We start from the raw sequence: 12,109 nt of genomic DNA, 5'->3' as shown, positions 1-12,109 counted from the left end.
CAAAGAACCATTTTCATGCTGTACCATCAAAAAGGACTGAGTAAGTACAGAATTTGTACTTGTTCTACCTTTCTGTGAAGTTTTCACCATGAAAACATTTTACCAGCGAATCAAAGATTGGACCAGTTTAGTCGTGTAGGTGGCACATTGCTCAGATAATAGCCTAACACTAAATTGTGGTTTCAGTTGGCCAATAATCACAACTAAATTTGGACCTACAGGGTTCTTGCGTAGAGCTCTACAAGTAGTTTTCAGGCACGTAAACGCATTAAGCATAAAGTGTGATCACAGTACCTCTCTCCCTGACAGGTGCTGATCCCCATCTCCTTGTACGTGTCCATTGAGATCGTGAAGCTGGGCCAGATCTACTTCATCCAGAACGACCTGGCCCTGTACAACGAGCAGCTGGACTCCAGCATCCAGTGCCGAGCCCTCAACATCACCGAGGACCTGGGACAGATCCAGTACCTCTTCTCCGATAAGACGGGAACGCTGACGGAAAACAAGATGGTGTTCTGCCGCTGCAGCATCTATGGGATGGAGTATCCCCATGAGGAAAACGGTGAGCCCTGGTTAGAATCCTTTGACCTTTTATCACCCTCTATCAACGACCAAGGAATTGCAACAACATTGACAGGTCTCTGGACAGTTTACATTGGTCTGTAATTGACAGCGTTCGGATTTGAATTTGAATGAGTCACGAAAACAGCCTGAAAAATTACATTTAACATATTTGTGAACAGATTCATCAACAGATCCTGCTTTTAAGACAATAACACAGTCTTAGGTCCTTCATCATTTTGCATCTCTGTTCTTGGTTTACACTAAAATTTGTATTTAAAAATAAAAGTAGATCCGATCTCCCAAACAGGAACCAGCTCTCCTAAACGGTATCCTTCCTCTATGCTCTCATCTATCAATAAAAATGCTATTTGGCGAAATTCTGTTCTAAAACGTTGGACCCACAGTCAGTTGAAAATCACAGCAGCAGGATCTGTTGGTGAATCTGTTCACGAACGTGTTAAATGTCAGTTTTCAGGATATTTTCGTGGCCTCATTCAAATGAATGGGAAGTAAAAATCTGAACACTACAAACTCATCCAGCTGCATCTGATCTTGGTGATTCATTTATATTCTGGTTTTCATGGCAGGGTCAAGTGCCGAAGAACCCCCATGTTAAAACTAAGCGGGATATTGCTTTGACTTCATTTGTCTCTCTTGCTGTGTGTTGGCAGCGCGGAGACTCCAGGTGTACGAGCCCGAGGAAAAGGAGGCTGCCGGTCGGTCTTTGACCCTCAGGTCCGGCTGCAGCGCCAAATCTCTGAGCTGTCGATCCCTCAGCTGCAACCACAGCTCTGTCTCTCTCCACACACTGACCGCCGAGTCAGAGGAAGAAGAGGACGGACTGCCTGGCCACACCCAGCCGAGGACTAGTGCCTTCTGCAGCCGCATGGTCAGTCACACACACACACATACCAAAGACACATGATTTGTATTTTGTAGAGATGGAATATATGGAAAATCAAGGCTTTATTTGACGCCATTATCTTGAATTAGAAGAGCTCTTGAATGCTATTTCAAAATAAAAGTAGCCTGAAGATAAAAAATGGGCATACTTTGCGCCCGGCCTGGCTGAATGGAAAGGAACCCTACTGAGCACTAGATCAGTGGTCCTCAACGTGGGGTCCGGGGACCGCCAGTGGTTCTTGAGGGGGTTCCAGGGGGTCCCCAGCAAATTGATGAATTGTTAAACTTCAGCATTATAAGAAGTTAACACAATTAGAGAATGTAGACGAATGATTGTATTGATCATAGTTTCATTGTTATCGCTCTACCTACAATACAGATAGTAAATTTCTGGACAAAATCATATCAAACAATAAAAAGATTCTCAGATTTGGGTCCGAGAGACAAAATCTCATCAAATGGGGGTCCGTGGCCCTAATGTGGTTGCTTTAGCTCTCATATACCCCAAGATCTTTTTGGCTATGTATAGGCCAGTTTTAGACCAAGCAGTGAATACATTACTACATATTTCAACAATGCATAAACACCTGTAAATATATCTAAAATATGCACCAGAGAAGTCCATATTAGGTTAGTCCATATTAGGGGCTCGGGTTAGCCAACACAGTGTCTTCTTTTAAATCTCTTTTAAAAATATAGTTTTTATAAAAAGGCCTTTTTAACATCTTAATGTAATGTGGGGGTTATTTTTCCTGTTATGCGTAGTATCTTCTTTTAATCTTTTTATAACATATTTTAAACAAAATGTCTTTTAACATCATGTCGTGTACTGCGTATGTTTTAGTTCCTTTTGCTACTGCTTGCTCTTACCTTTGTTTTGCTCCTTTGTCTATTATCTGTATCCAGTGTTTTACTGTTTTTATTTAAATTTTTTTCTTCTCGTTTTATTGTAAAGCACCCTGTAACCTTGTTAAGAAAGGTGCTATATAAACTTTCACTTTTAAACCCTTTGTAGCCTCATTTTAGCCTAGACATCTATAACCATTTAGACGTCTAATCCAGTGGTTCACACCCAACCAAAACTGTTGCTGAAACATGATTTTCATCTTATGAAATGTCCTCTGCAGAGGCCGTTTGAGACAGAAGTGGGGGCGTAGCGCAATGTTTTTCATGCTTGATGTGAGGCGACAGTGCAAACCACATCCTTGTGTAACTTGTAAACATCAGTCTGTATAGGAGACTTGAAATTTGAGTTTCATCTAGGGATGCACCAATACCGATGCTGGTATCGGTATCGGTGCCGATACCAGGCTAAAATGGAATATCTGTATCAGAGATTCTCCCCAAGACTAAAATCCGATACCCAAAGCCATGAGTAACATGTAAGAAATGAAAGCAAACTGTCTTGATTTTATGCATTTGTGGCACATGGAAGCCTGTATCCGGAGAATCGGAGCAGCGGGAGCGGTACTGCGTTCGCTTTACCGCACCGTTGTGACGAAAAGAGAGCCGAGCCAGAAGGCAAAGCTCTCGATCTACCGGGCAATCTTCATCCCAACCCTCACCTATGGTCATGAACTATGGGTCATGACCGAAAGGACGAGATCGCGGATACGAGCGGCCGAAACGGGTTTCCTCAGGAGGGTGGCTGGCATCTCCCTTAGGGATAGGGTGAGAAGCTCAGTCACCCGTGAGGGACTCAGAGTAGAGCCGCTGCTCCTTCGCATAGAAAGGAGCCAGTTGAGGTGGTTGGGGCATCTAGTAAGGATGCCTCCTGGTCGCCTCCCCAGGGAGGTTTTCCAGGCACGTCCAACTGGGAGGAGGCCACGGGGCAGACCGAGGACCAGGTGGAGAGATTACATCTCCACGCTGGCCTGGGAATGCCTTGGGATCCCCCAGTCAGAGCTGGTTAATGTGGCCAGGGAAAGGGAAGTTTGGGGCCCCCTGCTGGAACTGCTACCTCCGCGACCTGACCTCGGATAAGCGGTTGAAGATGGATGTATGGATGGATGGATAGAAGCCTGTATTTTTCAAATGGTGTTAAAAACAAGCATTTTATCTCAATAATTTTGTCCATTGACCCCAAACTAAGGAAGTAAGCCTGCACTGTTCAGTAAAAGTAATGGATCGGATCGGTACTCGGTATCGGCCGATACTTAAATTTCAATCCTCGGAATCGGTATCGGCATTGAAAAGTCCCCCCCCCCTCCCCCCTCCCTCTCTCTTTAGGCTAAGGAGGTGGTTCCAGACCCCGAGCTGGTGAGGAAGTTGAACTGCCTGGCTTCTCCCGTCCTGCCTCTGAGCGACGGCTCCTCCGGGACTCCGTCCAGCCTGGAGCTCACTTACATCGCCGACTTCTTCCTGGCCCTGGCCATCTGCAACAGTGTAGTGGTCTCCTCACCCAGCCAGCCTCGACATGTGGTGGGTAGCAAGGTTATTATGGTTTTGCATTTTTCATTAGTTTTTATTTTTATTTCGTTTTGACTTTTTGTTTTCAATTTCAGTTTAGTTTTAATTAGTTTTTAAAGCAGGTTTGCTAGTTTAGTTTAGTTTTTATTTTTTGAAAATGCTTAGTTTTAGTTTAGTTTTTATTAGTTTCAGTGTTAGTTTTAGTCTTTTTTTGTAATATGGGCAAGATTTTTATTTTTATTTCAGTTAACGAAAATGTTTTTTCACACCTAGTTTTCGTTATTTAGTTAGTTTTTGTTAACGATAATAACCTTGGTGGGTAGCTGACATCCATGAGCCAGAAGGAATTCACAGCTGTCGGATCAAATTTTCAGTTTGCACTCCCAAATTAAATTTGTAGTATGATGTCTACTGTTAAAACATCGTCACCCTACTACATTGCTGTTGACTGTGGAATTTGTTTTCATGCAAGGACTGACGGTATGTGACAGTCAAACCAGTTTTACAAAAAGTAAATCAAAATAGATTATAATAAACATTTATTATGTCATTAAAATTGGAGGACTAGTAGTTATAGCCAATACCTCCCAGACAGATTATAGTAGGGCTGAAAGATATTAACAAAAATTGCTTGACAGAATCTAATTATTTGAATATTGCAATTGTGATATTCTATTCATATCATGACAGGTTTTTCTTGTCATACATTTTTTAGAACTTGAAAATTGTATAAAGTGATTTTGATAAAAAAAAAAAATGTATATGTCAGTACAGGATTTACTGAGTTTGAGTATGATTGGTTTTGATTCATGGACCAAAAATTTAAAACAGCTCTAAAACATTGTGTTCCAAAATCTAGTTTGGTCCAGTTTTTTTTGTTGTTTTTTTTTTAGATTAATTGTTCAGTTCTAGTTTATAGCTATCCAATTGGTCAGCCACAATATAAGGTGGGTCAGTGTTAATATCTTTGGATCCTTGTAAAGTAATGGAGTAATGTTACACTAGAAAAAGGGCTTGTTTTTTTTCAATATACTAGCTTCTCTTTCTCTGTAAACTGGAGCTTTAACAAATGAAGTACACAACAGAGTGGGGTAGATAGCCACGCATGATAAAGCACAGTTCCTCATATCACACAGCCGGTTTGACAGGTTTCTTAGTTACTTCTACTAAAGGCATGAAGGCATCATGTATCATCACTTTGCATACTGCTGTTTAAAGTGCTGAGGTGTCAGGATTTGCATCAACAATCGTTTCAGATGGCTGCAATCTTTCTGTTCTTTCTCTTTCTCTTTTCCTCCTCGTTTGCAGGTGCCTGAGGCCCGAACACCTCTCAAATCCCTCGAGGACATCAAACTGATGTTCCAGCGCTTCAGCTTCTCCCCCTTCTCGGCCCTCTCCACCCTTTCCCCTCCCCAGACCAAAGGCAGCCCCCGCAGCTTCACCAGCAGGCTCTTTGCCCGGGGTAAGGCGGGTTCCTTCACCCCCGCCGCGATCCCCACCGCCGCCAAGGACGGGGCGGATCCAGGACAAGAAGCAGACCCGGAAGCCTCCGACCTAAGGCGTAAACCGGACTCGCCTGGGTCCGCCAGAGCAGAGGGAGGGGATAGGGGGAACCGCAAGGTAGAGGACAGGGAGACAGAGGATGAGGATAAAACGGCAAGCCTGGGCGGGGCCACGGAGGGTCTGGAAGACTTGACCAGAGAGCTTGACGCCGACAACGATGCCGATGACGAACTGGTGTACGAGGCGGAGAGTCCGGACGAGGCCGCTCTGGTCCACGCGGCCCGAGCGTACCGCTGCACCTTGCGGGGTCGCTCGGCCGAGAGCCTCCTGGTGGAGCTGCCCGGGATCGGCTGCCTGTCCGTGCGGCTGCTGCACATCCTGCCCTTCGACTCGACCAGGAAGAGGATGTCGGTGGTGGTGCGCCACCCGCTGACGGGGCAGGTGGTGGTCTACACCAAAGGAGCCGATTCGGTCATCATGGACCTGGCCGAGGCACCTCAAGGTAGCTAACAGAAGGAATATAGAAGAGATAATAAAGGCATAAAAACCTGGCTTAAAGCTGCAATAAGCGATTCCAGACCGTATAACCAATCCTGAATCTAATGTGTGCTATGTGGAGATTTCATTCAATTTGTCAGATTCTGCTCCAGAATGAAGCTGCTCATGCTCCATTCAGCAGCTTTTCATTTTTTTTTTTAAACTAGCTTGTCTCCTCCCTTGTTGTTTAAAAGCAGCTCTCTCCCCCTCCCATTCCTGCAAAAAATCTCGTAATGGCGGAATCGATGAAGCGAGAGCGTAAACTTGTTAAACTAGTAAACTTGCTACCTTCCTCTTCACTTGTCATTGTGGAACATGTAACCTTCAGCGGGAGAAAGTTCTGGCAAAGTGAGACTGGTAACCGGCGAGACTTCTCAGCAGGTACGGTTAGCTTAGCTGTTAGCATTTAGCCTTCCATTTGTCCTTCGTAGGCCTCTGCAGTGCAGAGACTTTGCTGTGTGTTATTTACAAATGTGTTGTGTTTTCTGTCGCCCTCTAGTGGTCAGAAAAATCACTTATTGCAGCTTTAAGGTCTAAATTATTGGTTACCAAAAGTTGTCTCTTGATTGATGTTCCCAGAAAGATAAAGGTAAATGTTAACAGAAATGATGTATTTATCATTATCATATGTCCCTCACTTTTCTCCAGGTGCAGAGCAGGCAGAAGAGAGGTACAGTCACATCAGAGGGCAAACCCAGAAACATTTAGATAGCTATGCCAGAGACGGCCTTCGCACGCTCTGCATTGCTAAAAAGGTAAGACTTCAAACAGGTAGTCATGAGCTAAAAAGAGCATGGTTTGCTGTCTTTGGCTTGTACAGTGTAGGTATGAGAAAACTGCCTTGTACATATTTTAAGTATCATTAACTGTTGAGTAGTAGTCTACTAGTACTAGTAGTCTACAACAGTGGTCTTCAACGTGAGGTCCGGGGACCTCCAGGAAATTGAGCAAATTGAGCAAATTGATGAATTGTTAAACTTCATTATTTTGTCATTTTAGAACGACTATTTTGATCATAGTTTCACTGTTATTTCTCTACCTACAGTAGGATAGTCATGGAATTCTATACAAAACCATATCTGACAATAAAAAATATTCTCAGATTTGGGTCCGAGAGACAAAATCTCATCAAATGGGGGTCCGTGGCCCTAATGTGGACTAAATTAGGGTCCTTGATATGAAAAAGATTGAGAACCACTGGTCTACAAGATCTTGGGTGATTGGGCAATCACACATTTTTCTGTGTTTTCCACATTTTCACCACAACAACATGCGTGGTTCAAGAAAAGAATAATCATACTCCCACACAGTTGCATGATCCGCTCTCATAGATGATGTGGCCAGTCCCTGAAAAACTGTGACCAGAGAAAGGTAAACAAATTAAAAAAAAAAAAAAGAATAATTGTGTGCAGCAAAGAAATGGCAAATATTTTCCCCAGACCTAATCACTTCCTGAGGTATAAATTCCCCTTCATCACCAGACTTAGTCACTAATGATGATTAATGTACAGTACTACCACACTAATTTGAGAACCCACTTGGTCTATTGAAACATTTAAATATGCTGTCCAAAGATAATAATAATGGGACAATAAGGGAATAATGGGAAAGATAAAATAATGGGACATACATTTACAGGATTGGAAATGTACACTATTTTGTTGGTACTCTGGTAATAATACTCTGGAAAATCTGTGGTGATGATGATTAATAGCCATTTCCTAAAGATAGATTAGTACCTGCTTAGTATATCCGTGACACTTTTTCAAATTCGCAATTCTTCCTCTACCACCTTCTCCTTCCCACATCCATGTCATCCGTCTGCATATGACATGCCAGGTGATAGCCAATCAGAGAGCTTGTTACATCCCATGGCTAATTTGCATTGTTTGACCTCGTTTTACCAGCGCAAGGCCCAAAGTGTCACGGAAAGGCTGAATGGAGAGGCTAAAAGGAGAAGATAAATGACTAAGCAAATCGAGTAGCTAATAGGAAAAGGAAAAGCAGCGGGGAAATGGAAATGCAAATGGGAAAGGAAATTGCCCGTTTAAATGCCTGATTAAAATCTGTATTCTTAATTCAATTTGTGAATCCAGTTATTTATTTCTCTTTTTAAACTGCATTTTCAAACAGATTACTTATTGAATGTTTTATTGTTGTTTTTGTCAATCCCTTTTTAATTTGAACTATTTAGTGATGGATTAATATTTCATTTGTAAATTCTTTTTATAATTCCTCTTTTTATTGCCCATTAAAATATCAAATAATGAATTACTTTGTAATTTAGTCTATTTATTCATAGATTAATAAATTAATTTGTAAACAAATTTATTAATGCCTATTTTTATTGTACAATTAGTTATTAATTAGTTATTGCTTTATTACTATTTCCGTGACACTTGTGGTCCTCTATAGCTCAGTAGCGAACCCACCATCACATTTAAACAGATGTATGTGTTGTTGTTATTGCTAATGTTGAGCTGACTGTACCTTTTTTGCTGGGAGCAGATTCTGGAGGAGGAGGAGTATGAAGTGTGGCTGAAGAGACAGCTGTGTGCTGAGACCAGCATAGAGAACAGAGAGGAGCTGCTGATGGAGTCAGCACATAGACTGGAGACCAACCTCACTCTGCTGGGTAAGAGAACGGCCTCATCCACTTCACTGGAGATTCTAGACAGTTACGGTCTATCAGAATTGTGCTGGAGAACAAACACAAATTGCAGCTGTGGCATAGAGGTCACCAGTAACATAGAGGCCAGAGGAGGGGACTCGGGTCACATGACTTGGACTCGAGTCACAATTGTAATTGCTTGAACCTTGACTTGATGCATGAAGAGAAGACTTGAGACTTGACTTGGGTTCTGGTGACTTGGGACTTGACTTTGACTTGTACTCTGACTTGAAAAGGTCATGGAATATACTGAAGAATGTAGCAAATGAGAGGTATTAAACATAATGCAACTGACAAGTCCAAGGTGTCAAGAACATCATATCAAGGAGAAATATGTGAATGAAAGTATGAAAAAATATGAATTACAGGATTATGAGGATGTGCAATAGTAGTAAAACATACTGAGACTGCTGTTATTTTACACAGCCTCCTAATGCTGTATGAGTCGAAAATAGATATGTGCAGAGGTGAGGACTTGAGTCACATGACTTGGACTCGAGTCAGACTCAAGTCGCAATTTGAATTGCTTGAGACTTTAATTGATGCATGAAGAGAAGACTTGAGACTTGACTTGACTTGGGTTCTGGTGACTTGGGACTCGATTCTGACTTGTACTCTGATGACTTGAAAAGGTTTCTAAAGTCTTGACTTGAGATCTTGTGTTTGTGTAAATGACTTAGATTGAAAGTGATGAGATTTGTTCCAGCAGACGACTGAATTTAAATTCTGTTTTCTGAATTTGTATGGAATGATTGAATTTATTGAAGTTGAAACTGATTATAGAAATCAAACTCATGATGCTCTTACCAAGTTTTTATCCTATTAAAACCATATTGCATTGAAAAGTCCTAGATATTTAGTTTTCTTAAAGTTGGTGCTACACATTTAGACTTGAGACTTGACATTAATGACATGGACTTGACTCGAGACTTGTTCTTCAAGACTGACTTTACCAGAGATATTCTAAAATGGAGAGGAGATTCACCACTCTTTCAATGTTCGTTTGATCATGAGCGCCCCCTGGTACGGTCAGTGTAAATGAGTAAAAAATGACTGTGAATGAGGCTACATAGCAGTGGCATTTAGAGGGCAGAGATCATGGAAGCCATGTCAATAACTGATTTGTATATTGTATTTTATTTACTGTATTTGATTATTATATGTTACTGTTTGCCTGCTATGGAAATAATTAGTAGGCTATTATTGTATGTTTCTGTTTTCTCTGTTAGTTTAACTTTTAGTTTACTTATCACCCCATTTTGTAAAACGGGGTGATAGGTTTTGCCAAATTTATTTTAAAGATTCCTTAAAAAAAAATAGGCCATATCTCTAGTAATACTTTGTTCTGCATGTGTCCATATTGTGAGGAGCCGGGTGTGGTGTGGGCTGTGGGTCGCTTGTAATGAGCCGGTCTGTGTCAAAAGTTCAGGGCCATTTTGTTTTATCCCAGTCTGCCCCTGACTGGAAAGGGAAGTTGTCCTCATCACCATGGCCTTGTTTCTTCTTGAACCTGGAGAAAGTTCCTTTTTTACTGCAAGGTCTGTAAATCATGAGGTTGAGTCATGATTTCGTAGAAGTAAGGAGCTTGTGTGACCATTTGTGACCTTTGGTGATGTAAAAAAATGTACGTGTTGGACTCATGGCCATTAAACCTCTATGCAGTTGTCAATAAATCTTGGTTTGCAGATGTGAAATAGGACCTTATTTGAGGAATTTGTAAAATACAACTCTGGTATTTCTAATGAGGATTTCTGTTTTACTGTGTTTCCCCAGTTTTGTCCCTGATGATCACTTGATTAAATCAGTAGTATTACTTCATGTACTTTATTCCTGTATCTCTGTGTGTTCAGGTGCTACAGGGATTGTAGACAGACTGCAGGAGGAGGTCCCGGAGACCATCGAAGCTCTGCAGAGGGCTGGCATCAAAGTATGGGTTCTCACTGGGGACAAACAAGAGACAGCCATCAACATCGCCTGCGCCTGCAAACTTTTCCGACCCAATGACCAGCTTCTGACTGCCAACTGTGGAAGCAAGGCAAGTGATTAAATGATGGAAGGTTTGTTTTTTTTTTGTTTTTTTTTAGTTTGTGCCAAGGTCTAGGTTGCCCCTCTCCATTATTCATGGGTTTGTCTGCACACAGTCAGCATAGTTGGAGATATCGGGGTTTGTTAAAAGCCATTTGCTGCCATTCATTCTTGTACAGTATAAAAAACAACTTCCACTGAGCGAGATAATCCATCACAGTAAACATGAAGCCTTCATTTGTTTTGGTCAAACTTTCTTTTTTCTTTTTTCATTGTGCTGAGTTGAGTGTTTTCACACCACCTGACACCCACAGGAAGAAATGGAAGTCTCCTCCAGGAAATAATCCCTGAAAAACATGTCGCTGGTTTATTATTATTATTATTAAACTAGTTGATTTATGTTTTTTTTTGTCAGGATGCATGTGAGGCTTTGCTTCAGGAGCTCAGGCTGGAAGTGGAGCGCGGTGGGGAGAGTTTGACCGAACCGTCGGCAGGAGGGAGGGGCGGGGAGACCTCGTCGGGCACGGCGGCGGGTTTCATTCTGGTGATCGACGGCCGGACGCTGGACTGGGCCCTGCAGGAGGACCTGAAGGGGGACTTTCTGGAGCTGAGCCGCCACTGCAAGGCGGTCGTCTGCTGCCGGTCGACCCCGCTGCAGAAGAGCCAGGTGGTTCGGCTGGTCCGGGACCAGCTCCGCGTCATGACCCTGGCCATAGGTGAGGAGAAAAGATCAAGAAGATTTCTAAGCGTTTTATCCGAAGGGAATATTTGTCTCATTCGCGTTGTCCCGTAAATCTGAGCATTTCATTTCCTCTATCAAAAGGAAAGCAAGCCAGTCTGTTTGGCAATTGTTGTAGTATTTTGCAAACAGTGAGTGAGATTTGTCATACTACAAAAAGTGCCAGAACGTTTAGACAATCTTGGGAAACTAATTGAAATTGAAATCTGTTGGCGATACTTTGCTTGATGACTTACCTGACACTACCTGAACTGTCCTTTTGTGGTAAACCCCACCCATCTGGTACTCCGAGAAGAATAAAACAACTGCTAAAAATGTGTTGGACATACTATTCCATCTAGGTGTAGCTGAACCCATGGAGGACAGTGGAATAGTTGCATTTGTTTTGTGGGCTTTGGCTGAAACAGTGTTCCTCATTTGGACGTCCATTCTCCCTCTAGGTGATGGAGCCAACGATGTCAGCATGATCCAGGTGGCTGATGTGGGCATTGGGATATCTGGTCAGGAGGGCATGCAGGTAATGGCCACTAGCAACAGACTCAGCCAACACTTGACAAAACAGCTAGATTTTTGTAAATCACATGTAGGTGGCTTTTGCTGGTATGAGTCTTGGTATTTCTTCTGACACAAGTAAGACAGTCAAAGAGCCAGGCTTCATTAAAGAGTAACTAAACCCCAAACCCAAATCTGTGGTGAAGCCTGACACCTACTGGTGAAAAGTAGGGTACTGAACTGACCATCTGCTATTGGCTGATCTT

At 42.4% G+C, this 12,109-nt stretch overlaps 1 protein-coding gene across 1 annotated transcript in view; it reads left to right on the top strand.

The window, feature by feature from the left end:
* Positions 1–12,109, top strand: part of atp10d (ATPase phospholipid transporting 10D) — a 46,564-nt gene that overhangs the window by 23,894 nt on the left and 10,561 nt on the right. Inside the window, exons 9-17 of the mRNA XM_071535509.1 lie at positions 310–562; positions 1,236–1,453; positions 3,697–3,900; positions 5,185–5,881; positions 6,565–6,671; positions 8,425–8,551; positions 10,438–10,622; positions 11,028–11,328; positions 11,792–11,868. Of these exons, the coding sequence (XP_071391610.1) occupies positions 310–562; positions 1,236–1,453; positions 3,697–3,900; positions 5,185–5,881; positions 6,565–6,671; positions 8,425–8,551; positions 10,438–10,622; positions 11,028–11,328; positions 11,792–11,868 (2,169 nt within the window). The remainder of the gene's footprint in view (positions 1–309; positions 563–1,235; positions 1,454–3,696; positions 3,901–5,184; positions 5,882–6,564; positions 6,672–8,424; positions 8,552–10,437; positions 10,623–11,027; positions 11,329–11,791; positions 11,869–12,109) is intronic.

Source organism: Centroberyx affinis, unplaced genomic scaffold (genome assembly GCF_046629955.1).
Source record: "Centroberyx affinis isolate AG114_WGS23_722 - 3 ecotype Tasmania unplaced genomic scaffold, CSIRO-AGI_Caff_v1 ptg002724l_1, whole genome shotgun sequence".
Taxonomy (NCBI): Eukaryota; Metazoa; Chordata; class Actinopteri; order Beryciformes; family Berycidae; genus Centroberyx; species Centroberyx affinis.
This window is presented reverse-complemented; position numbering and strand designations above follow the sequence as displayed.